Here is a 24,444-nt window from a genome sequence, read left to right as displayed (position 1 = left end):
AATGTGGGGTAGCGCGGTGCTAAGCTTCCCCATGCGACAGCGACAGGGATCGGATATACTCGCCACCCCACAGTGACGCGTGCGATATATCTCGCACTGACTATTCTCCGTGGGCGATACTCGACTAGGAAATCAATCGGCGCGTTCGTGATCTGTTCGTCACAAAACTGGCTGCTCTTACATGCGCGACATGGAATCTTCCGCCAATCATTGCAAGATGTGCACGATGATCAGCGCTCTGTTCCTGAAGGATGAGCGATGACGAGCTCCTTCATTCTAAATTTCGGAGACATGGAACATAGCGAGTCCCTTCGTGATAATGATCCACCGAGACAGTTTTATGGGGTCTGCGGTATAAGTTTAGCGCTCTAGCCCTGCCTGATGAGCAGCCTACTCTTCCTGTCTCGCCCATACTTCAAAGAATCAAAACCTCGCCACGATGCTGATTTGGTCTGCGCTTCTAGCTGCCGCTCTCGTCAGTGGTATCAGCGTCGATGAAACTGACGACGGCATCGTCGTTGATGTCGGGGGCGATGACGGGTTTATTGTGACCATTGACAGTAGCGGCTCAATCTCCTCGCTCCAGTATCGTGATGCAGAGTACCAATACTCAGGGACACTCAGCCATATCGCGTCCGGCCTAGGGAGTGAGGCCTCCGTGTCGTATACTGCGCAAGGTCTTCTTCTCTACCCTCCACCTCTCCTTTGTGTGGCTAACATAAGATAGGGGACTATGTCATCGTCTCAGCCACCATTGACAGCGACAGCTTCGACCTCACGCACTACTACGTGTTTGAGGACCAGCGCAGCGCTATCTACATGGGCACAAATGCCTTGTCTGAGCCTTCTGTAGGCGAACTGCGCTACATCGCTCGCCTGGTTGATCTCCCTGAAGCGTACAAAGAGGGTGACGTCTCCGATATTACCGGAGGGGAGATTATCGAGGGGAGCGACGTTTTCCTCGTTGATGGCGAGACTAGAAGCAAGGTCTGCAGATATTCCCCAGTCACCTTGAGTGCCGTTTCTAATGAGTATCCGAGTTCTACTCGTCCCAACGGTTCATCGACGACGATGTCTACTGCGCATACAAGTCCGACAGCTCCGTACACGCATGCTTCCTCTCCGACACCCGATCTCGCGAAAAGTCCTCTGGCGGTCCCTTCTTCAGGGACATCGACCTGAATCTGGGCAGCGACTACCACTCCGTCACCTTTTACATGAACTCCGGCCATGTACAGACAGAATCCTATCGGACAGGCTTCTTCGGGCCCTACATCCTCTCCTTTAGCGGCTCGTCAATGCCCTCCTGGGATGACTTTGATGTCTCATTCTTCGACGACCTTGACCTGGACGGCTATATTGGTTCCTCGGGACGCGGCTACATCACCGGCTCAGTCGACGGAACATCCTCTTCTCGCCCGGCGATCGTGCATTGGTACAACGATGACTATCAGGGCTGGGCCAATGCATCCGACGGCTCCTTTACCTCCCCCGCGCTGGTCGAAGGCTCGTATACAATGGCCCTCTACCAAGACGAGCTCCTCGCCGCGACGACCACCGTCGCCATCACAGCAGGGGCAACAGCGACAGCGTCCCTCAGCGCAACAAACGAAATCATCACCGGAGACCGAACAACAATCTTCCAAATCGGGGAATACGACGGAACCCCCTCGGGCCTCCGCAACGCCGCAAACCAACTCCGCATGCACCCGTCCGACGACCGCATGGACGACTGGAACCCGACGCCGTTTGTCGTGGGCGAGTCGGACGATTCCGACTTCCCCATGGCTATCTTCGCCGATGTGAATAGTAATTTCGAAATCCAATTCTCGCTCGACGAGATCCCCGATACCGAGCAAGTGACCTTCCGCATCGCGACGACGCTTGCCTTTTCCGGGGGGCGGCCACAGGTTACCCTTAATGAGGCGGAGAGTGATGTGCCTTCGGCGCCGAGCAAGATTGATTCGAGAGGGGTCACGAGGGGTGCGTACAGGGGGTATGGAGAGGTGTATACGTACTCGTTTGGTGTGGATGAGCTGATTACTGGGGACAATTCGATCTATATCTCCGTGGTGTCGGGGAATGACGGGGAGGAGTTTTTGAGTCCGAATTTTGTGAGTACACTATCTGAAGCTACAGTAGTCTTCGCTAACGATTCGCTAGATTGTTGACGCTGTTGAGCTCTATTACTGAACTTCTGTTAGGCAAGGCTCTTTGGTCCTTGTCATGTAGGAGCGGTCGGAGGATCGCTATTACCAAGACCGATCATGATTTAAAGCCGTGGCTGGTTGCTGTCTATCATGAGAGTCTGGGGGGGAGGTCAAGTGTCGTTGCCGGGTTGTAATAGACAGCAAGCTATCAATATACTTTTGATTTATCCGTTGGATACAAGTACACCGTCCGTCAAGCGCCTGGGATTCGAATGGAGACTTTCTATACGTTTGTAGGCCTATATTGAACCCTAAGGTTGCTGTCTTGGACCCCTTTATGGCCGTTGTCTCTCCATTGCTGGCTGATTCTAAAATTATCTCTCCTCGTAATGTGCTGCCTGAAAATACGCTGAGAATGGAAAATGCACCATGATGTCTAGTTTATTAATTGCCCACACAATTCTAAGCCCCAGATACTTCATGACATTTCCCTACAACGAAAATAACTCGAGTAATCTTTGAATCTCCTCGATTGTCACGTGTCCGGCGGAATAACGAGTTCCACGGAAACGACGTATCTTGGAAAGTATCCGCACTCTGGCACCCATAGTTAACGAGGACAAAGAAAAGCGGCCGTTGTGTCTATCTTTGAGGTAGATCGCGAGACCGTTTGAACTGTGTCGTGTGCCCGTCCTCCGAGGTCCACCGTCGTCGACAAACGGGACACGGAGGGAGGTAGGATGAACCAACAACGGACATAAATATCCTGCAACTTCAACCTTCCCTTGCCAGGAACCGACATGTCTCTTTGATCTTCAGTACAGTAGGTCACTATATCTCGAGAGTCAGCCAAGAAAGGACAGAATCGTGGCCTTGTCCTGGGCTTACATGACTCGTCATCAAAGAAACGAAAATAGAAGCAGGATGCAAGAAAGAACCCCAGCTTCCGTGCTTATCGACTACCCGAAAGCGCCATGAAAGGATCAAAGAAGGCGCCAAATCTCCGACACCCGTTCCGCATCGCTGGCGATCCCGTAGGCGGCGGAAATCGAGTGCCGCGATGGATGCTGAATCCAAAAGTGGAAGGCACGACCCCCGTGGAGTGCCCCGTGACTTTTCCATCGCCCATCTTTCCATCCATCCATCCATCCATCCACCTTTGTCTTTCTCGTCTTTGTCTGCGGCTCTCATTTCGACTCTTTCATCCGGTTTATCGACTCGTGCCGTTGCTTTCAGATGGTCTTGTCTTCTCCACGTTCGAATGCCCCGACGAGCGCGAACGACGCTATAACCACCTCGATCCGCTCGCCTCTTCCCTCGTCCATTTCCATCCACGAAACTGGTCTGCGGAGAATCGACACCGTATTCGATTATCCCACGTTACTACTCATTCCATAAGCGCTATCCGACGGCAGTCATACCCTCTGGAAGGAACGACACTGGCAACAGCTTATCCATAAACCCATCGACGCATCTTGACGACGAATATCCATACGCACGGCACCATGGCAAGGAGAGGAATCGCGAGAGTGGTCAAAGAAGGGAGGGGAGGAGGCGTGAGGAAAGCGAAGCCTGCCGCGAAAGGTATCCATCCATCCATTTGACACGTCCATGATCCGCCGGCCAGGGTCGGGTCTGGTCTGGTCTTACCGCAAGGCTAACATCACTAGCCTCGCCCGGGCTGATTCAGGCTGCGGGGAAAGCCCTTGGGATTACCGGGAAGGGCGCTCGAAACAGCGGATCTCCAGAGGCTGGAGACGATGACAAGATGGATGTCGATGTCGAGGACACCGCACCCCCGGCTGAGGAGGAGTATCCAGATGTTGACGGAGAGCCGCCGGCTTGGGCAGAGGTTTGTAGTACAGCATATTGATGGAACCCGTGCGCTTGGCTAACGGATGATACTTAGGATCGGACACCGCTTGGAGACGCGATTCCCTGGTTTCGGAAATTCCAGGGCGGCATGCACACCAAGGACGGAGTACTCTATGGGGTCCTGATTAGTGGGGATGCGGGAGTGCGATCGTATATCGACGACGAGATTATCATTACTCGAACGTTTGTTTTCCAGATATCCCACTGACACCGACAAGATATTAACGTTTTTCAGGGGCGGAGGGAGCGAAAAAGACGCTGAAGGGAAGCTGACCCAGGTCGCGGACCAGAAGGACGACACCGCCATCTTCAGATCGGTCAACAATAGTATGAAGTTCAATATCGCCGTCGGGGTGGTGATAGGTACGTGTCTTCCACGTTATGCCCTCATTTAATGCTGACGTGCCTTTAGGGAAGAAGAACAAGATTCTCAAACGAAAGCTGCCTCACGCTTTCAATGTGATGGACTACTTCCGAGTCGCATACGTTTGGCACGAGAGGATCGATGGCTTTATTGCCGTCAGGTTCCGTTTGGAGAAGCTGGATCTGGAAGAGAAGAGCTGGTGGGCAGAGAAAGGGTCGCCTGCACCTCTCAAGACCGGAAGGCGGAAATTCATCACGCCCACTGCACACACGTGTGGTGCTTGTCAACAAACCTATTATCGCATCTATTACCAAGGATGGATGTGCCTCAACACCAGCTGCGGACGCTTTTGGAAACTGCCCGATGGGACTGATCCCCCAGTGGACCTGGACTACGACCAGAAATGGCTCGACTGGCGCCACGAGGCTGATGGGAGGGTACAGCCTCACTACTCCCTCGTTCCGGATTATATGTCGGTCATTGATGACACCGACCCCAATTCCACCTACTCGCGCACCTCGTGGAAGAACGGGATAGTATGTCCCAATTGCAAGCAATGCCTGTCCCGGCGGTTCTGGGATGGCTGGAGGTGCGACGACTCCTGCGGCTTCAGGAGGGTACTCAACATGCAGACCATCTCGCTCCGAGCAGTCATTGATGACTACGAGGTGGCTCCGATCAGACGTACAATTGTGTTTGACCCTGGGCCCAAGGAGACCGCTCTCATCAAACCAAAAATCGATGATCTGTACTGCCAGCCTTACAGCAGACTCGTCTACGACCTCCCAGGAGCGGGCACAGTCACCCACTTTGTTGCCAACCGAGAGATCAACGAGAGACCAAATGGCCCCAACGACTTGTTCGTCCAGCTGCAGCAGGCTAATCTGGGCCTACGCCGCTATCCATTATCCCAAGCAGTGGGTACGATTTCTTCCTCTCTTCAACAGCGTTTCCGGGCTAATTGATCGTTTTAGTTAACGGAACGTTGAATGCTCAGTTTGCTGTCAACTATGTTCGTCCCCTCTGCACACTCTGACTCCCCGCCACTAACGTTATCAGGGTATGCCGTACGGCTTCGTCGTTGCTGTTGACTCTCTGCCCTTTAGTGAGGCCTGTGACCCGATCCTCCGAGTCATGGGTCGTCTGACGTGGGCCACTAGTGAGGCCACGCAAACTGAGGGAAGGACAGCTCTTGTTCCGAACGAGCTTCTCGCCCTGGGCTACTTTGAGGATATGGCCATCAATGTAAGTCATTGCTAAATGGACAGAGAGATGGAAGCTAATCCTAAATTTGGACAGTACCACGATGACGGTGAAGATACGCTTGGTCCGACCATTGCCTCCCTCTCGCTCGGCGCCATGGCTCACAAGAGCTTGCGAATGAAGTACAAATACTACAACGGATTCACCAAGGGCTCAAGGAAGCTCGTGCGTCATGATCCGGTTCTTGAGGGTTGCCCCAACCGCGAATGGCGGTTGGAACTCAAGCAGAAACTGGACAACGAGGAGCTGACTTGGGCTGCATACGAGGCCGCGTGGTGGGCAAAGTACAGGGAGACAAAGGGCAGCCCGGCCCGTGATGCACCGCCGTGTATCAAGACCCAGCTGCATCATGGGGACCTCGTGGTGATGCATGGAGACGGGGTACAGAAGTTCTACGAGGTATGTGTCTCATGCTGATGTATTGAGCCGGCTACTAACAGCATTGTTTACAGCACCAAGTCGAGCTGGAAAAGGGAGGCGGCGCAAAATTGCGGTTTGCTCTCACTGCACGACATGTTCTTCCCGGAAAGATCGAGGAAAGCGAGTGGCCAAAGGGGCAGTTTAAGTTGACGAAGGATCAGGTTTATAATGGGAACTAGCTTCTCTGTTGCTTGTATTTGATTTCTATGTAGAAGGTTGTTTATTACTATTTCGTTCTCTTTGATGTTGTTGCCTTGCTGCGATCTTCAAGATCGATGTTCCACATTACGTTCTGTGTCATAGATGGCTGGGTTACGGGGTTCGAATGCTAGAACTGGGAATAGATGGGGCTTTGATTCGTGTTAGTTTGATTCGTGTTAGCGGACAAGTCAGCTGCCAACAACAAGTTGATAGACGAAACCATCTTTTAGGTCAAAATTTCCGTGCTATAACTAGTACAGAACAAACTACCTCGACCAAGTCTCTGTACACGTCTCCTCTACAAAATCATAACCCCACTAGTCGGCGCTCAAAGGTCACACACCCAGGATGCAACCTCAAGCCCATCTCGAATCAGAATGCTACTTTGAACTCTGCTGCACCTGTGCTTGCGACTGCGCAGTAAACTTCGCAGCCAACCAATCCAACAGATCCTGCAGATTGAACAGACTCGTCCCCGTCTCCGTCATAACGGGCGTAGCCGTCCCAATCACCGCCGTCGAAGTCGTAGTCGCCCCGGGCGTCGCCCAGCCCCATCCGGAGCCGGGCAATGTCCCAGTGCCGGAGCCGGAGCCGGAGCCGGAGTTTGTGTCGGGCCATGTACCGGTTGGATGTTCCGTCTCGGTCTCGGTATTGGAGTTCGTATCGTCGTCGCCATGGCCCCAATCATCCCAGCCAAATCCACCACCCGCGCCCCAGGGTCCCTCTCCGTATCCGCCAGTAGGCTCAGTGGGAGACTGTGTCTCGGTGCTGGTTGCAGTGACAGTAGCGGTTTCCGTGGCGGTTGAGGTCGCGTGTTCGGTGTGTGTTGTTGTTAGGGTTGTTGTGGATGTCGGGGCTGGGTCTGTTTCATCAGAGTCGTCAGCGCTAGTCGCGGTCTCGGTGTCGATGTCGAGGGGTGTCCCGATTGTTACCGAGTCGTCGACGGCGCATTGGAGGTAGACGGCTATGAGCTTTTGTTAGTTGGTTTCTAGACATAGAGCTGGGGAAAGAAGAAGGAATGGGGATGAACAAGGTGTACTCACCAGAAGCATAATACGCAAACGAATCCGCATTATTTTTCGCGCGCTCCGTACTCAAACTCAGAACCCCTTCATACCCATAAACAATATCCTCAGTGCCGGGCGGATACAGCGACTCCGCATGCGCATACTCATGCAACGTAATCCCCGCCTGGTCCAGATACCCACAGTAATTCGACACCTTGGTGCTGGAGTAATACCCGGGGCAATTCACCACGCGGTCTAGGCTCGGATACATCATTGCGGCCACGTTTGCCGCGCAGTAGTCCATGTCCTGCGGCTCACAGTAGTAGGTGAGTTTGCCTGTTGTTGTTGCTTCGAGGGCGATGGCCTCGAGGCGGCCGGCGACTTCGTCGCGGTCGGATTGCGAGGTTGATTTGAAGAATTTCTCGAAGAGGCCGGTTGCGCCTGAGCGGGCGTCTGCCGCTGCGGCGGTGGCCATTTCGGCGGCGCGGGAGATGGCGGCTTGCACGATGCTGTTGTATTCGTCTGAGCAGACTAGTGTCGAGCGGTCTTCGAGGCGGGATTTGACGTTTTCGGGCGCGGTGAATGTTATGCTGTTGGAGAGGTAGTCGACATTGAGAAAGTGGGTTTCGTCGGTGAGGGTCGTGTATTCGAGGGCGCCGTCCGCGATCGCTGTATACTCTGTTCCGGGGGTAAGGGCGTAGAGGTCGGCGACGTCGAAGATTGACGAGATGGTTTGGCCGGGGGTAATGGTTACGAAGCCGTCAGCGGTGAGGTGCGAGAGGATGTACTCGACGCGGACGCCTGTGAAGACCGGGTCGGTGTCTGGATGATAGTTAGCGGATTATATTGTTCATGAATGATGGTAGGGGGAGGAAGGGACTCACCGCCACCCTTGACAATGACTTTTTTCGTGGGAACGTGGTCGAGGATCCCGCCGCGCTGAACGAGGCGGAACCCCTCGGTGGCTGCATTGGTGATCTGCGCCTTGACTGTTGTATTTCCAAGCGACTCGAGAGTCACGTCAAAGAGCGTCTGCGCGGCATCGTCCAGCGATGCCGCCTCCTGGGCGAGCCTGGGGATCAAAATAGGTTTTCCAGCAACCAAGGTCAACGCTGCCAGCAGGTGAAAGAAAAGAAGGAGCGCCATTTTAAGGAGCGTGTTGGTATATAATGTAAAGGAATGACTGAATGAATGAGCGTCTGTCGATCATCGAGGTCGCACATTATGTCTGCCCCTTGGGTTATATACCATGCTGTCAAAGACGGGGTCGCGTTTCAAAGGCCTTGGGTGTCGAGTGTTTCAACGGCATTGTGTCGCACAGGATCAAACAAAGACAAGGCTTGGCAATGGCCATTTCTTCGGATAAATAACAATCTGGAGCACTTGTCTTTGTGCGTCAAAGCCCGGAAGACGAGTCCAATTGGCAGTGCCGCCGTCCGTTCGGGACATCAGGGTCTGGGCGCGACCACTGGCTCGTCGACGTTATTTGGGCTTCAAAGGTGAAACGTGACTAGATCCCAGTCATTGGCGCAATGAATGGAGATCGAAGGACGGGCTGATCTTGGCCAGGGCTGAAGATCGCAGGGTGACAGGGACGCGCTGAGATGAAGGGCCCCTGAAACGGCTCTTGGCGTCTGGCCAGCCGCCTGTAACAAGCTAACAAGCGGAAGCTCAGCATCGATTGGCTGCCATCATCTCAGCGACACTAAATACGATGCCCTTTGGTTCGCTTGGCATTCCCCGCGTTGTGCCCTTGTTGAGAATATTGCTGTGCTCAAGCGGATGGATTTTGTCGGTGCGAGATCGCGACCTATATCTCGCTGCTTCTCCAGACCATCAACCAGGGCCCTGGAGGCTCCAAGGTAAGAGCAGACACTCTTTCTGTTCGAGTTGCAAAGGCGAGCATTCCAATTCGCGATACATTCCATCGATCAAAACCGTCCTGCTTGTCCTTGGAAATTCCGCGGCTGGCCGTAGCCTACCACCCCACTAAGCCTCAGCAACAAGTCGTATAGAGGTTTTCGCAGCTTAATTCTGCTCGGCGACCATCTGTCGAACATTCAAATTAATCCTCTTCCCAGCCATCCATCCCTTCCAAGCTTCGTAGCGCTCCACACTCTCATCACCATCAATACAGGGCCAATCCTGCAACCAGGCCGGACAAGTGCTCGGTATAATTTTCGGTACCGCATGCCACGCGAAGCGGGACGTTCCATCCATATACACTGCATCGCCCGAACGCAGCCGGATAACCTCACACCCCTCCCCATTGTCGTGGCTAATGAGAAACAAGCCATCACAGCCGAAGCTCACACTGATCAGACCAGCATCGCACTCCTCGCTGACGTCGCGATGCGGGCTTAGAGTGTTCCCAGGAGAATAGAGATTGAGGATCGCGGCTTCAGGCTCTGTTTTGGGGAAAGCTGCGCGGAGAAGGGAGGCAATGTCCTCTGGGAAGGCTGGTGGACGCTCGGACGGATATACCTTGGCGGTCCAGTCGTACTGTCCGCCGAGGGTGACCCAGCGGAGCTTCTTGGTTAGGGTGGTCTGCATCGTGAATGGTTTGTGCACGTTGGGATCTTTCGGTCGGAAGATACGTGTCTGGTCATCTTCGAAGAAGGAGAGGGGTTGTTCTCTCGGTGTGGCCTTCGGGGTTGTAGTTTGGTACTTGACGCCGTCCTCTGTCTTTACAGGGTAGGTCACGTCGTAATGAAGATGCAGGTTGGTCTTGTGGTCGCTGTTTGGCAGGTCCCGGTGGAGCAAGCGGGAGAGCAGCTCGACTTGAACTGATGGCGGGAACAGAGACGGGACCATCAGTAGACCTGAAACGTGTCAGCAAGCACAAACTAATCGGTCCTATTCCGTGTATAATTACCAGTCACCGATTGATGAGTATAAACGGGGATACTCTGCGGGAGTGGTTCGTCGGCACGTGTGGATTGGTCGAAGAACTTGGCAAAAGCCGGTTCAAGATCAGCCGGTGATATCTGTCGAACAAGTGAGATCTCTGTTGGTAAATTCTCCAAATCCAGCGCCTGCAAATCAACAATGGCCGGGTCCGCGTTGATGTCTGCGAGCGAAGCCTTGTGGTAATGTTTGTAGCGCCGCCGAATCGCCTCGGGCGGGACCTCGTGCGCATTCAGGTCTTTGATACGAGCCATCGCGACTGTCGGATAATTGGATTCAGCGTATTAAGAAATCTGCGTCCGAGAATCTAGAAATCTGGAAATCTGGGGAGCGAGTGACGCGTTGTAGAGTGCAAGATTTTGCAAACCCCCGCGATCCACAGACTGACTAAGCCCTTTTGGGGGAGAGCGCTGTCACGTGAACGCTGCAATCGCGAGGCTGATACTTGCGATGCCGCATGATTGCTCTTGAGAGGGGGGACATTATGATCGAACATAGTTGAGTAGCAAATCGAGTGAGTGTTGTTGCCAGGATGGTTTCATCAAGGATTAATGTTTCTCGAGTGGGTGCTAAGCCCGATGGCTCCTCAAACAGTGCTCCCCCTATAGTGAGCTAAGCCCTTTACTACAGAGCTTTAAGAGCCGAAGTATGTAGGTAGTTTTCTCAACGGCCCAAGTATACTCCACCGGCTTTTTGCTGTTCTCTGAGGCAGGGAGCAGCTAGGCCCTTGAGTCGCTGCCCGAAACACTAAATATATATCTCGTCCATCTCAAAAAAGGGATAAGCTTTAGCATTTTCTTACATCTTTGTGTACCGCATTCTGAACTAAGCTCTTGGATATAGGCGAGAAGTAAACGATTTACGGCTTCAGGGAGCTGGAGATTATACCAAGGCCGAGTAGGCTGGGACTTGGTAGGTATGTTAGGGCTAACGCAGGACGACGCCGTTATCGAACATCAAGTACATCAAGGCAACCATTTATTGGGTACTTGTACTGGGTGCAATTGACACAAGTTTTAGCTAGCTGTGGTATTGAGCGGGCTTTTTGGATTCATTCTTATCTGGCTTCAAAGTGTGGCATCTGGGGGGAACTAGAACGTGAGTGCGTGCAACATGGCTTGTAGTCCCTACAGCAACAGAGGTGAAAGCCTGGTTACCAAGAAACAGGCGTGGATTATACCTCCCCTAGAGCTTATACCTCCACCCCCTCTCGACCCCAGAATGCTCCGACCACCCCTCGGCCTCATCCAGCCTCTTATTGAGCCTTCTCCCCCTCCAATTGACCGCAAACGCCGAGAGCGCCACAAGCGCACACCCCATCAGCACGAGCCCTCCACCCATACGATAATACGGCTCCTGCTCCGTCGGATAAAAGTACGGACTGAACCAATGACTCGACTGACTGATGCAATTCGCAATCGCGATCAGGGCGGCCTTTTTCGCGCGCGGCGCGGGGACGACGGTCGTTTCCCAGGAGAGTTGCAGATTCAGCCCGTTGTAGGTGCCACAGATTAGGAGGATGATCCCGAAGTAGCGGGCGCCCACGTTGAGTGTGCTGATCAGGATGCTGCAGCCGGCTGCGGAGAAGATGATTGGGATGACGATGTGCCAGGTTGTTTCTTGGAGGCGGCCGCAGGAGTAGGCGGCGAGACAGGCGAAGATGTAGGCTATGGCGTAGGGGGGTGCCTGGACGAGGTAGGTGGTCATTGTGTCGAAGCCGAAGGTTTTGATGATCTATTGCAGCTTGGAGTCAGCCAAGGTGGGCGGGAGAAAATGTTAAGAGACAGGGTGGCCACGTACAGAAGGCAAGAAGTCCTTGAAACTCTGCGCGGTGACAAGGGCGAAGTGCATGAGGCAGAAGAACCAGGTGAATGGATCCTTGACCGCGTCTCGAAGACCATCCCATGTCCCTCCGACAGCCTCGTCATGCCCACCGTTGGACACGAGGACGCGGTATTGCGCCATCTCGCGCTCTTCCTCGGTTAGGAAGCGGGTGTTGTGGGGCCAGCCTGGTAGAAAGATCCAAGCGCCACATGCAACAATGATGGAAACTATGCCTTCGATCAGGAAAAACCATTGCCAGGCGTGTAGGTTCGCTACGCCATCCATGTTCTCGAGAATTCCTGCTGCAAGGAAGCCGGAGATGATGTTTGATATGGTGTTTCCGGCGTGCCAGATTGCCATGCGCATGGGAGACTCCTCTTTTGTGTACCATGAGGATGTTACTGTATCGCGTTGTTAGTTTGACAAAGGCTAAGAATTTCCGAGATTGGATGCATGTAGAAGTCTTACAAAGTGTGAGGGCAGGGAAGAAGGGCGCCTCGGTCAGCCCAATGAAGAATCGGACGACACAGAACCCCACACCGCTGGGAAAGCTATTTAGTCATGGATCCCGAGCATCTAGTCTGGGGGACACATACTTTGTCATTGCAGGCATGCAGATTGTCCCCGTACTCCACATGAACATGGCGGCAGGGAGAAACCAGCGCGGGTTAGACTTGGCCATGAGCAGATTTCCAGGAAGCTGGCCTATGAGATAGCCAACATAAAACGTCGAGATACCCGCATTCCAGACCGTATCGCTCATGTGCAGATCCTCTTGCAGGCCTGCCAAGCGGGCATTGGACACGTTGATGCGGTCGAGGTAGCTGCTGGTGTCAGCTGTTTCTTCATGAAGAGAGGGGAGAGAAGGAATACTTCATTAGAAACATCAACGTGACGCAGGGCATCATGTGCCAATCAATCTTCCTCACCACACGCTTGTTGAGAGCAGCCATTTCGTCTGGTCCCAAATCGCGGAGTAGGTCAAATCGCGCTTGGATCACCTCTGGTGCAATGTATCTCTCGGCATTCGGCGAATTAGAGACATCTTCGATGCGTGTCTCGTTCTCGAGCGCTTCTTTCTGGTCTGCGCTAGGCCTGCGTTCTGGTTCCATGGCTGGCTGGTTCACTTGGAAGATATACTGCTCACTTCTGCGACTGATTGATGACAGCGAAGAACAGACGGGCCACTTGGCTTGTTATATAGTCAACATCGTGCGCGGCAGCTGTCATGGAGTTGGCCAGGTGAGCTTGGCAGTTGGAGTAGATTTGGGGTCGCGAGGCCCCAGATCCGTTGGCGATCCCGCGGGAACAGGACCCAGAGAGTCGATAATGACGAGAGGGGGAACGAGAGCGGAGAATTTCCGAGTGTATAGCCTTGGCAGAGGATTTCATCGTTTGAGGAAGCTTGGCAATGCGGATGGATGGATATTGTCCAATCTATGTCTTCATCAAATGCTATCCCAATCGTTGAATGCCAGGACTCAATAACGCTGCCACATTCTCATACACCGTAAACACTATCCCGCCACTGAGGATCAACCTCCCCAGTCGCATGGAGCTCCCCCTCCAGAAAGCTCTCACGCCTCCATCAGCTAGGACAGCGCGGAAAGCTTCTACGGTAGACACTCCCTTTGCTCCCTGAGCACGCGTTTTGATCGTATCAAAAGGCTGTGTCATGTACACAGTTACTACACCAGCTGTGGCGCCCATTCCAAAGGTGAGAACTGGGTTACTTGTGCTTGCAACACTAGTGCGTGACGATACAACCTCCTTAATGACGTTGTACGAGCCCATGCGCACAGCAGAGGTAGTGGACTGCTTGAGCGTGGTAGACAGTAGCCCGCGATAGACTTCCTTGACCCCAGATTCGGCAACAATGGTCCGAAGGGCATGAAGCCCGTCCTTGTATCGACGTCCATTTGGCGAGCGAGAGTCATCAATCCTGCCTCAACAGCATCAGTATACGAACAAAATACGCTCGCCAGACGCCAAGTACTCACAAAGCAGTCTTGATCCGCTCTGTAGGCGTAACCGCCACCGCACTTTCCACCGCGCCGGCAAGCATACCAGCCAAGATACCCCGCGCGGGAGACAACCGACCGTCCGCGTCGGCAAGGATGTTCTTGATAGAGTCGAATGAAAGAAAACGGACGCCCGCTTTGCAAGCAGTGCCGAGGATTAAAGTCGAACACCCTGTGTAGATGGCTCGAAACCCATCTTGGCGCGCCGTCTGCGAGATGACAGCAAAAGGGTTCTTGGAGATCGGAGCGGAACTGACGCCGACACGGTTGCGGTTGAGCTGTGCTCGTGTTTTGGCGAACTCGAACGGATACTATTGACATGTTAGCAAGACCATCTCGTTTCAGAGACCAACAGTCCGTACAGTAATAGCTGCCTCGACGGCACCGGCCACAGCGCCAGCTGTAAGGGACACGCCAGGTGAAATCGCCCTCTTGGGTTTCGCTTCGGGGTGCCTTTGTGTGGTCAGTTCCACGGTCGGAAGCTTGTTCTCAGCGATAGATGCCATGACTAAACTTGACCTGCAGACTCTGTAGAGCTAGCGAGAATACCCGACTCTTGTATTGGCAGCGGTGATATGCGGACAGGGCGGCTCCCGCGGGATCTCGTCTCCAACGCTTCCCGTCTTCCCGCTCCTCCGCTGCCGCTGTCCCGTTCGCTCTCCCGCCAAATCTCTTTCCTCCTGCAAGCATCTGCACTGCCGTTCAGTCACCTTTTCGATTTTGAGACATGGAGCCAGTGTCCGGGAAGACACCAGACCAGGTGTCGCAGTCTCGCTCCCGTCGACGACGGGCCCCCGAGGCCTGTTCGTTTTGCCGCAGGAGAAAGGTGCGTCAGCCCCGCCTCGGTCGCACGTGGCGGGCCCTGTACTGACAACGCCAGATCAAATGCAACAGCGAAAAGCCTGTATGCGCCAACTGCAAAACATATGCCCAGGACTGCATCTACGAGCCCATTAGCGAGACGGCGCGGGAAGCTGGCCGGGGCCGAACTACTCGCCGCAAGACGCAGCAAGATCTCTCTTCGGCCGTTGCCGCTGATGTATCTCCCCAGACACCCGGAGTGGCGCCAAACATCGGAGATGTGTCTCAATCGCCAGTACCTGAAGACATTGCTCCTTCGAATACTCGTTCCAATGGCGACCTGCACTCCGGCGATGCCGCTGCCGAACCATCTCCAGGTCGGGTCGCTCGCATCCTGGTGTCCGCCGATGGCATGTCCAGCTACCATGGGCATACAAGTGCCTTCTTCGAAGAGACTAACCAAGAGCGGCCACCAGGGGCTGAGCATCGCCCTCGCATGTCGGATGACTGGGTCGAACGCGGCCTTGTTGCGGAGGCGGCGAAACAACGTAGGGACTACTCCAGAATGATTTATGACCTCTCTTGCTAAAACGAAGAGCAGGACAAATGGAACAGCTGAACTTCAACCACAATAAGCTTGACTTTGATGGGGTGGATCCGGACCTCGGGATGCACCTTTTGTCCCTTCACTGGAATCGCCAGCACCATTCGTTCCTCATCACCTACCGTCCGGCGTTCATGCGCGACATGGCTTGCAATGGCCCCTACTTCTCCAAACTCCTACTGAATGCGATCTACTTTGGGGCTGCTAAATTTAGCCCGCGGTTAGAAGTTCGCAAAGATCCCAACGATGTTCGCACGGCAGGCTGGAAATATCGGGAGCGGGTTCGCGAGCTGCTCGGCGGTGCCCTGGACTGTAGTGATATCACGACAATTCAAGCTTTGCTCGTCATGACCAACTCGCTCTTTGCTCTCGGTGACGAGCGTAGCGCTGCGTGGCTGTACGCTGGGCTTGCGTTCCGCATGTTGACTGATTTGGGTATGCATGTTGACTTGACGAGCACCCAGCGTTTCTCGGACGAGGATTTGGAGATTCGGCGGCGAACCTTCTGGGGAGCTTTTGGTGAGTAGAAATCACAGTTTCATCCGAAGAGCTTGCCGGATTAACATAACTTTACAGTTGTCGACAAGATCCAAAGTCTTTATCAAGGCCGCCCTGTAAGCCTCAAGGAGACAGATGCCCTAGTTCCTATCAAGTTTCTGGACACCTATGAAGAGCTGGAACACTGGCAGCCCTTTGCGTACTCGACGTGTGCGCCGGACTACCCAGGCACACCCGCATATAGCACGTCTACCTTTACACTTCTGTGCAAGCTCTCGCTCATCATGAGCGACATTCTAAGCTGCATATACACCGAGCGCAGCATTGACCAGAGTCCTACCGAGCTTGCGAGTATGCTCGAGCGGCTACAGCTGAGACTGAATCAATGGCAGGCATCCTTACCCAATCACTTGCGATTCGATCCAGGTAAAGCGCGTGGTTTGGCCTTTCCACCTCCACATGTGTCTAGTTTGCAGTGAGTTTTCCCTACCCCTTATCGAACAGGGTTACTGACACTTGACAGTGCCATGTTTAATGTACTTGTCATTTTATTGCATCGGCCCTTTGTGGCAGATGGCCATCTGTACAGCACATCCCGAGCCATATCTGTCGATTCGTTCAAAAAATGTGCATCGGCAGCATCGAACATCAGCAGCCTCTTGCGCGGGTATCATCGCGCATTTTCCGTCAGGCGAGCACCATATCTCATATCGTACGCGACTTATGTCGCGGCGACAATACTTACCCGAATCGCAGCTAAACGTAGGAATGACTCCACGGCACACGCAAATCTCGCAACTTGCCTGGCCGTTTTTGAGGAGAATCAAGAAACAAACTCGGCGGTCAGAAAGGCAGCCATGATAATCCATAATCTCATGAAGAAACTAGGGGTCACCATCAGCGTATCAATCAGTGCCTTGGAACTTGATCCGCCCGGTCGATTATCAGATCAACAACAGCCTAGTCATGGCACTGCCGAGGGGAGCGTGAATTACCCGATGAATGTCCAGGACGGCTCTGGGAATCCTAATACTACTGAACCTGCGGTAGTTACGCATATTGCATCTCCTAGCCAGGTGGTGTACTCTCCGGATTCGGACTGGGTCGATATAGACGGAATTATCCAGAGCTTCCTCCAAGAGAACGGCGGCCGTGCCGTCAGGCCTACCGAGACCGATTATGAGGTCCTTTCTAATCATATTTCAAGGACCCCACTGTCCATTCCGCGCCAGGGGAGTGCCTTTGTTCCAGTAGCTATGGATCACGTGATTTTTGTGGGCAACCAGGCCTCCCCTGGTCGGGACCTTTATGCCACGAACGATTTCCATCGGCCTGAGGCAGTGCCGGGAACATACCAGTGGCAGCATGGGTGGCGATCAATAAACGGCGAATCTGCGCCTCTTGATGATCCGCTCTTTGGCTTTAACGGCTCCTCCATGGACAGCTTGACACTGCCGGAATGGTGAGTGCCCGCCAGATTCCGGGTGAGCGGGAGTGACTTGCTTCCCGCGGGATCGTAGTCGACCCCATACACTCACACTCGCAGGACATGACTCGTTCTCACTATATGACGTCCATCCTTCCGATTGGCTTGATGTATTCTATTATATCATGCCAATCGACGGTAAAGCGTTGATGGACTCCTATTTAGTCTATCCGTATCTCCTTGGCCATGGTCCCGTTGGTGTCACGACTTATTCAAACACGGCTATCCTCGACTCAAGCATTCAAGAAGGCTTCTGAAAGCTTTCTTCCATATGTGCCAGCATTTAACCCACGGACTCGTGTCGACCCTATCTGGCCCAGCCCATGCATTATGATTGATGAGCAGGTATCTCTGCAGCCGCGCCCTAAGCGGCATGTCCTCCCATGTGTGCTTATGCGCGCCGGCACATCAAAAGGAATCTTCCTGCACAGAAGAGACCTACCTCTTGATAAACTCGACTGGGCCCCTCACCTGATCTCTGCGCTTGGGTCTCGAGGAAATGACCCTCGTCAGATAGATGGTGTTGGCGGCGGCACTTCTACTACATCCAAAGTGGCTGTCGTTTCCCGCTCAGAGCGGCCGGACGCTGACATTGATTGGACCTTTGTTCAGGTTGCTGTCGGCAAAGAATCAATAGATCTCACAGGGAATTGCGGGAACATGACGGCAGGGGTAGCACCATTCGCCGTGCAGGAAGGCCTGGTCAGACCTCAACCGGGTCAAACCAAGGTATGCTCTACGCGGGAAGGCAGTACTCGGGTGTTCTGTACTAACGATACCGTAGATGGACGTCCGGATATACAACACCAACACGAGGCGCATCGTGGTAGAGACGGTCGCTCTCGACGCCTCGGGGGATTACGATGAGACGGGGGACTACACCATCGCCGGAGTCAGCACACCAGGCAGTGAAGTCAAGTGCACATTTGTCGAGCCGATTGGAAGCATGACAGGAAAGCTCTTCCCTTCAGATGGCCAACAGCAACAACTCCTCCACGTACACTCCACAGACCAACAAACCCCCTTCACTGTTCGCGTAACCCTGATCGACTCGGCAAACCCGTTCGTCCTCATCGACAGTACCTCGATACAAACCCTCTTCAAGAATCTCCGCTCCGAAGTTGCCCAAAATTCTCTCATCGAGTCCATCCGCCGAGAAGCCGCGGTAGCAATGGGTCTCGCGCCAACAGTAGAAGCTGCGGCGCAGACGCGCGGGACGCCCAAAGCCGCACTCGTCTACCCACCTGACTCGGAAACCGCAGACATCCGCATACAGGCCTACTCCATGGGCCTCCCACATCCAAGCCTCCAACTCACCGGCGCAGTTACGGTGGCTGTTGCATTGAGCTACCCCGACACCGTCGTGGCGGAGCTGGCTGCCATGGCTGGGAACAGGATGACTCCGGAACACACGCCGCCGCCTGATGAGGGGAGCGAAAAGCGGGATCCTGCAGTGGAGAGGGAAGTTCGTATTGCGCATAGTAAGGGGGTCATCAAGGTTGGGGTCGTGATGGAACGAAATGGCGGCGTGGCGAGTTGCGCGGTGTCGCGGACTGCAAGGAGGTTGTTTGAAGGGAGAATTCGGTATTATGTGTAAGATGGTCTTTATAAGGATGACCTAGATAACTAGACAACTTTAGAAACATGATGTTTAGAAGTTACCATCGAGAAGATACTCGATTCAGTACAGCAAGCCTGACCTTCATAACCCCGAGGCCACTACGTACTGCACCCATTGGCCGGGGAGAACCCGAGGTCTGTAAGCACATATACGGGGAAGCCGACGATTATTCATTCTGCATACATGTCTCCCCTCTTATAGTCTGTTGTCTCACTCTAGAGATCTCACTTCCCAGCCTTTCCATGCCCTCACCATGTCCTTCACTGGGAAAGTCATCACGGTAACCGGCGCCGCCTCGGGCATCGGGCTCGCTCTATCCCACCACCTCGCCGACATAAATGCAATTCCCCTCGAAGCCCTCGCGGCCGAGCTCCGCATCAAAGGCACGACCGTTTTTAGCACGACCCTAGATGTCTCGTCGAGCTCCGCTGTCAATGTCTAGATCACCTCCACAATATCCCACTATGGAAAGCTCGACGGCGCCGCAAACCTCGCGGGAATCCCGATGGATTTCACAAGTGTTGCAGATGTCCCCGATGACTTGTGGGAGGGCGTGCTTGCCGTGGCTCTCTGGTGCCATGTTTTGTGTCAGGGCACAGGTGCAGGTGATGTCGCGGGGCGGCAGTATCGTCAACGCAACCAGTATGGCAGGCGTCAGGGGACGGCCCGGGCTGGGCCCGTATGGATGTGCAAAGCATGGCGTTGTGGGCTTGACGAGGACGGCTGCGAAAGAGGTTGGGGAGAGGGGGATTCGGGTTAATGCCGTTGCGCCGTGAGTTGCCCGCTTTTCTTGTTGAATTGACTGACTACCGCGAACGTACTGATTAGGTCGACGTAGCGGCCCCGTCGAAACGCCCATGCTCCAAACCCTCCTCGACAGCGCGCCGACGTCGACGTCGAGTGCGACGATGAGCACGTACTCGAGCCTCCCGCTGCAGCGCAGGGGGCAGGCGGATGAGGTGGCGAGGGTGATTGCGTTCCTGTTGAGTGACGAAGCGTCGTTCATGACTGGGGCGATTGTTCCTGTGGATGGTGGGGCTACGGCGTGATGCTGCGGCTGTTTATGATTCACGGCTGTGGCTGATGCGAGCCTGGGTAGAATGTAAATGGAGTTAGGCTACCATAGCCGCCGTACTTGTATGTATATGCAGTGTATCCTCATCTGGCTGGTTCAGCATATGCTGCATGTAGCTTCAGGTGTACGCGGATATGCCGGCAGTGCATATGCATTCAATTCCAAGGCTTATCATGGCAGCAATTCAACATGAATCCCAGATCAAATCCGATCTGATACAGCCATCGCTTGAAACCACACATGTCCTTGCCTACGTTCGGTCCTGCTCCTCCAGCAACTCCACCACCGAATCATACCCCCTCTCTGCCGCCCACTCCAACGGGGTGCGATGAAACTCTCCATCCCTCGAATCCACATCCACCCGTCCAGTCGCCAGCAGCATCATCACAACCTCGAAATGACCGTTGCCCGCGGCCCACGAGAGCGGCGTCCGTCTGTGCTCTGAATCCACCGCGTCGACGTCCACCTTTCCTGTCTCGAGCAAGAGGTTGACCACCGCATGCCATCCACCCTGGGCAGCGAGTGATAACGGTGTGCGGCCATTGTTGGATCTCGAGTCGACGTCCACGGCACCGAGACCTTTCTTTTCCGCCTCAAGCAGCATCCGCACCACACGCGTATGCCCGTACTGCGCCGCCAACGACAATGGCGTCTGGCCGCCTCCATCGCGCGAATCGATGTCCACCCGGCCAGTCGCCAGCAAGACCTCGATGACGTCTGCATACCCGCCATGCGCAGCCCAACCCAGCGCCGTCCGGCGGCAGGATTCGTCCCTGACGTCGAACCGAGCGCCCTCCGCCTCGCTGCCATCACCACCATTATCAAACGCAGACTCAATAAACATCTTCACAATCGCCACCCGCCCATTCCTCGCAGCCTGACACAGCGCCGACGCCCCCCGACTCGTAAACGTCGCACTCACGTCGACTTTCCCCGTCTGTAGCAGTAACCGGACTACCCCGTCAAACCCCCGATCCACAGCCCAGAAGAACGAAGCCTGAACCGCCCAATTATTCTCGAGATCAACCTTGCCCGTTTCAAGGAGTAGCCGCACAACATCCGCATACCCACAGTCGGCCGCGAGGCAGATGGGCGCGCGCGCAAAGATCGAGTCCACGGCGTTGACGTTTACCCCCTCGGTCGCGAGCAGCATCGTTACGATGGGGATATTCCCAATCTGCGCGGCGCTCCCGAGCGGCGTGAGGCCTCCGTTCTCCGGGGTGTTTACGTCGGCGTTCCCTGTCTCGAGGAGCATACGGACGATTTCGACGCTGCCCTTCATGCAGGCGTAGTTTAGCGGTGTGAGGCCGCGGTTCTCCTGTGCATTGACGTCTATCTTGTCTTTTGCTGTGCGGAGGAGGAACCGCGCGAGATCGTCATGTCCTTCCCATGTCGCCCAGAAAAGCGGCGTGCGCCCGTCGTCGTCGGCGGTGTTGATGTTTCCGCCGTGGCGGAGGCTGAGGTCCGCTGTGGGTTGATTGTTGTGCTCGGCCGCCCAGAGGAGGGCGGTGCTGTTGTGGTGGCGGGCATTGTTGGTGTATAGAAGTGGGTTGGCGAGGGTGTAGAGGATTCGGTTTGTAAGGGTGAGGGTGTAGATGTCTTGTTCTTTGGGGAGGAAGGAGACGATTATGAGGAGTATCTCTGGAGGGAAATCGAGGAGATTCATTACGTAGGCTTCTTGCAATATGTAGCTTAAGGATGGGGGAGGGGTCGTATGGGGTCATGAGCTCAGCTTCACCTGGCAGGCCCCAGTGTTGGCACGTCCACCCCGCCTGCTCGTCCTAGATACTAGGCCGCTTCGGGGACAGCGGGTCTTGGCTTGCATAAACTAGTATACTTGTGTGTGGCTAATCTCCACGGGATTGGAAGGCTGGAGCATCCCTACGATCTAGACACAAGTTCCAGGATGCCTCTCAAGTTCGCTCAATCCGCCTCAAGCAGATAGATTCACAAGACAAGGCTGGAGAGCTCTTTTTGTCGTCCCACAGACCACTTGGGTCTGTACTAGCCCGAACTCCTTTCCCGACTACTTGCCCGAGTCCACAAATAGCCCTTGATTACGTTTAATGTGTGTTGGGATGCACTTTGATAAATCCAGACGAACCTACTTACATTACGTTGGATTTCTAGGTGTATAAAACCAATGTCGTTATTTGTGAGTTAATAAGGTAACATAGTTTGGAACTTAGGTTCATCGTCTTTTTGTAGAAAGGCCGGATGCCATCTCTCATGGAGCAAGATGTTCCTGTCACGAGGAGATGTAGATTCACTGTTCATTGTCCTGTCAAGTCCTGCGAGCAGCATGAGATGCGGATTAGGGCTAATGTGGGGGCGGGGTGCGATTACTGCAGCCTCCCACGACTTTCCATCCAAGTTGCGTTTATAACAGGAATAATTATCTCTGTAGAAACCCAGTCGTATTAGGGTTTAAAGGTTCAGATTAACCAACATTGCCACACCTGCCTTAAACCCTCCCCAGAATCCCTCCCTCGGTACTGAGTTTCGCCAGAAAAGCCAAAATCCACCAAAAACTGCCATTGTCCCACTAAACATACATACACATGAATACCCTCCGTAAGCCTCCAGCATTGCCCCATTAATTGGCGGCCCAATCAACGCGCCCAGACCCGCAATCCCCATATACATGCCAATATCTCTTGCATCCCTCGGACAAGACGCAAACGCCGCCGAAGAACAGTGTGTATACAATCAACCCGGCGTTTGTCGCTGCAGAGGTCATGCAGAAGATGATGATGCCGTTTGTCGTTTATCATTGCGAGGAGGTAGCCTTCGAGCGTGCTGGACATTCCTCGGGCTGTGGCGTAGATCGGGAGGTAGAAGAATGGGGCGAACATTCCGATGAAGACGAAGAATAGAGCTATAGCGATCATGATATATCGCGGCCGTCTGTAGTGTGGCCAGAGGAACAGCTGCGTCTTGCGCGGTGGGAGACGCGGCCTGACCACTATACAGGCGAGCACCATGAACGGCAGGATAACAAAGCCGATTACCGCACCGTCCAGGCGAACCCGAGATTAGAGGCGTTGAGCATTTTCGAGAGGATAATAGGTATTATGATTCTTATGCCTAGGGCCGCTGATCGCTTCTTGTCAAAGTGCTGTGGCACGGCGGCGAAGGCAAGAATCTGGAGGAACTCCATCACGGTGCCCATGAGCACCCCCTGAACGAGCATTGTTTACCAGTAGTTTGTGCAGAGGCTGAGCATCACTATTGCGAAGAGGTAGGCAACTGTGGAGGGATATATTACCTAGATATTGATACCTAGGTTAGCCCGTGAGCCCCCAAAACCAGTAGCGTGGTGCAACGATGGGCCATATCAGAGCAATGAAGGGGCCGTACTAACGACCCATACCGATCAAACAAGGGGCCCCCAAGCATCCCAGAGAAGAACTGAAGAAACGGCTGGAGGGAACCAATCCAGGCGATCTTGGGCTCGGACTCGTTGCTCAGTTGGTGGCGCAGGCAGTAGTTCTCGAATGCACCGAATGAGTTGCCGAGCCCGAGGGTGCTGAGGAAGCTGGCTGCTGCGCCGCCAGCAACGAGCCAGGCACGGAGGCCGCCATCTGGTGCAACACCGCTGACGGGAAGGCTGGTGGGTGCACCAACTGCCCGTTCCTGCTTCGTCACCACTTCATCGTCAAAAGTAAAAGGAAATCACAAATCCCGCGATGAAGACAATCATTCTTGCCCCGGAAAAGCGAAAGGGGCGACCTGCTGTCTCGTGTACGCTTTGCCGCCAGCGTACGATTCGATGCAATCGCGAAAAGCAATGACCTCTCTTCAAAGGGTACTTATGAAGAAACGCTGAGACTCGGCGCAGAGCTTCGCGCAGCCTTATAAAGTGGCGGCGCTGGATCAGGAGCTTGGGGCAGGTGAGTTGCAGGCGGCGATGGCGACGGAGTCGAATATACCAGGGCATGTGGATGTGGATCTGGTCGGGGACCGAGCTTTGTGGTGTGTTATATGGAGAGATGCCATTATTCTTGCGGTCCTCCATTGCTAACAACGTCTAGATGCCTGATTCAACCTTTTTGACTTCGACGCGATTCTCATGAGCCGGCTGGTTGATGACGACTCTAGCCCGGAGATGTCGATATCCTGACTTTATTCCTAACATTAAGAGAGGTTTCAGATACGATGCTCGATCTGCTGAACTGCAACCCATCATTGAACTCACCGTATCAATATGACGCCGGCATATAAGTTTCGAGTCTGCCAGTCTGCATGAAGGAAGGGATCAGCCTCCCTAGGAGTAGTACAACACGGACCTTCCGATTTAGCGGCAAACCGTCTCATCAAGCGTAAA

At 54.1% G+C, this 24,444-nt stretch overlaps 8 protein-coding genes across 8 annotated transcripts; 4 read left to right on the top strand and 4 right to left on the bottom strand.

The window, feature by feature from the left end:
• Positions 1-439: 439 nt before the first annotated feature.
• On the top strand, positions 440-2,193 carry BJX68DRAFT_262594 (Rhamnogalacturonase B, N-terminal-domain-containing protein; the record flags this gene model as incomplete). Its single annotated transcript, XM_071044483.1, has 4 exons — positions 440-677; positions 728-987; positions 1,041-2,114; positions 2,164-2,193. 4 exons carry the CDS (start codon positions 440-442, stop codon positions 2,191-2,193), a joined length of 1,602 nt encoding a protein of 533 aa, XP_070904046.1.
• Positions 2,194-3,655: 1,462 nt separating this feature from the next.
• Positions 3,656-6,251, top strand: BJX68DRAFT_262593 (uncharacterized protein; the record flags this gene model as incomplete). The annotated part of the gene is made up of 9 exons (XM_071044482.1): positions 3,656-3,734; positions 3,821-4,002; positions 4,060-4,208; positions 4,261-4,388; positions 4,438-5,310; positions 5,364-5,401; positions 5,449-5,634; positions 5,689-6,051; positions 6,105-6,251. The coding sequence occupies 9 exons, from the start codon at positions 3,656-3,658 to the stop codon at positions 6,249-6,251; spliced, it is 2,145 nt and encodes a 714-aa protein (XP_070904045.1).
• Positions 6,252-6,452: 201 nt separating this feature from the next.
• BJX68DRAFT_145837 (Deuterolysin metalloprotease family-domain-containing protein) lies at positions 6,453-8,710 on the bottom strand. The gene is made up of 3 exons (XM_071036570.1): positions 8,165-8,710; positions 7,317-8,102; positions 6,453-7,237 (listed from the first exon to the last, which is right to left on the bottom strand). Exons 1-3 carry the CDS (start codon positions 8,424-8,426, stop codon positions 6,654-6,656), a joined length of 1,632 nt encoding a protein of 543 aa, XP_070904044.1. The 5' UTR covers positions 8,427-8,710; the 3' UTR covers positions 6,453-6,653.
• A 598-nt stretch (positions 8,711-9,308) lies between these two features.
• Positions 9,309-10,441, bottom strand: alkB (oxidoreductase, 2OG-Fe(II) oxygenase family; the record flags this gene model as incomplete). The annotated part of the gene is made up of 2 exons (XM_071044481.1): positions 9,309-10,102; positions 10,156-10,441. 2 exons carry the CDS (start codon positions 10,439-10,441, stop codon positions 9,309-9,311), a joined length of 1,080 nt encoding a protein of 359 aa, XP_070904043.1.
• A 931-nt stretch (positions 10,442-11,372) lies between these two features.
• BJX68DRAFT_277703 (major facilitator superfamily domain-containing protein) lies at positions 11,373-13,192 on the bottom strand (the record flags this gene model as incomplete). The annotated part of the gene is made up of 5 exons (XM_071048379.1): positions 12,885-13,192; positions 12,608-12,835; positions 12,480-12,553; positions 11,988-12,412; positions 11,373-11,921 (listed from the first exon to the last, which is right to left on the bottom strand). The coding sequence occupies exons 1-5, from the start codon at positions 13,121-13,123 to the stop codon at positions 11,373-11,375; spliced, it is 1,515 nt and encodes a 504-aa protein (XP_070904042.1). The 5' UTR covers positions 13,124-13,192.
• A 274-nt stretch (positions 13,193-13,466) lies between these two features.
• On the bottom strand, positions 13,467-14,538 carry BJX68DRAFT_262589 (mitochondrial carrier domain-containing protein; the record flags this gene model as incomplete). The annotated part of the gene is made up of 3 exons (XM_071044480.1): positions 13,467-13,953; positions 14,012-14,343; positions 14,395-14,538. 3 exons carry the CDS (start codon positions 14,536-14,538, stop codon positions 13,467-13,469), a joined length of 963 nt encoding a protein of 320 aa, XP_070904041.1.
• A 791-nt stretch (positions 14,539-15,329) lies between these two features.
• Positions 15,330-19,018, top strand: BJX68DRAFT_252774 (PrpF protein-domain-containing protein; the record flags this gene model as incomplete). The annotated part of the gene is made up of 6 exons (XM_071042615.1): positions 15,330-15,381; positions 15,435-15,956; positions 16,014-16,410; positions 16,459-17,397; positions 17,742-18,150; positions 18,206-19,018. 6 exons carry the CDS (start codon positions 15,330-15,332, stop codon positions 19,016-19,018), a joined length of 3,132 nt encoding a protein of 1,043 aa, XP_070904040.1.
• Positions 19,019-19,295: 277 nt separating this feature from the next.
• On the top strand, positions 19,296-20,091 carry BJX68DRAFT_262586 (SDR family NAD(P)-dependent oxidoreductase; the record flags this gene model as incomplete). Its single annotated transcript, XM_071044479.1, has 4 exons — positions 19,296-19,433; positions 19,485-19,641; positions 19,694-19,814; positions 19,881-20,091. The coding sequence occupies 4 exons, from the start codon at positions 19,296-19,298 to the stop codon at positions 20,089-20,091; spliced, it is 627 nt and encodes a 208-aa protein (XP_070904039.1).
• Positions 20,092-24,444: the final 4,353 nt, after the last annotated feature.

The sequence above is a fragment of the Aspergillus pseudodeflectus genome, assembly GCF_044049435.1.
Source record: "Aspergillus pseudodeflectus strain CBS 756.74 chromosome Unknown BJX68scaffold_4, whole genome shotgun sequence".
Lineage (NCBI taxonomy): Eukaryota > Fungi > Ascomycota > Eurotiomycetes > Eurotiales > Aspergillaceae > Aspergillus > Aspergillus pseudodeflectus.
Note: the sequence above shows the minus strand (reverse complement) of the source record. Positions and strands in the feature narration are given on the sequence as shown.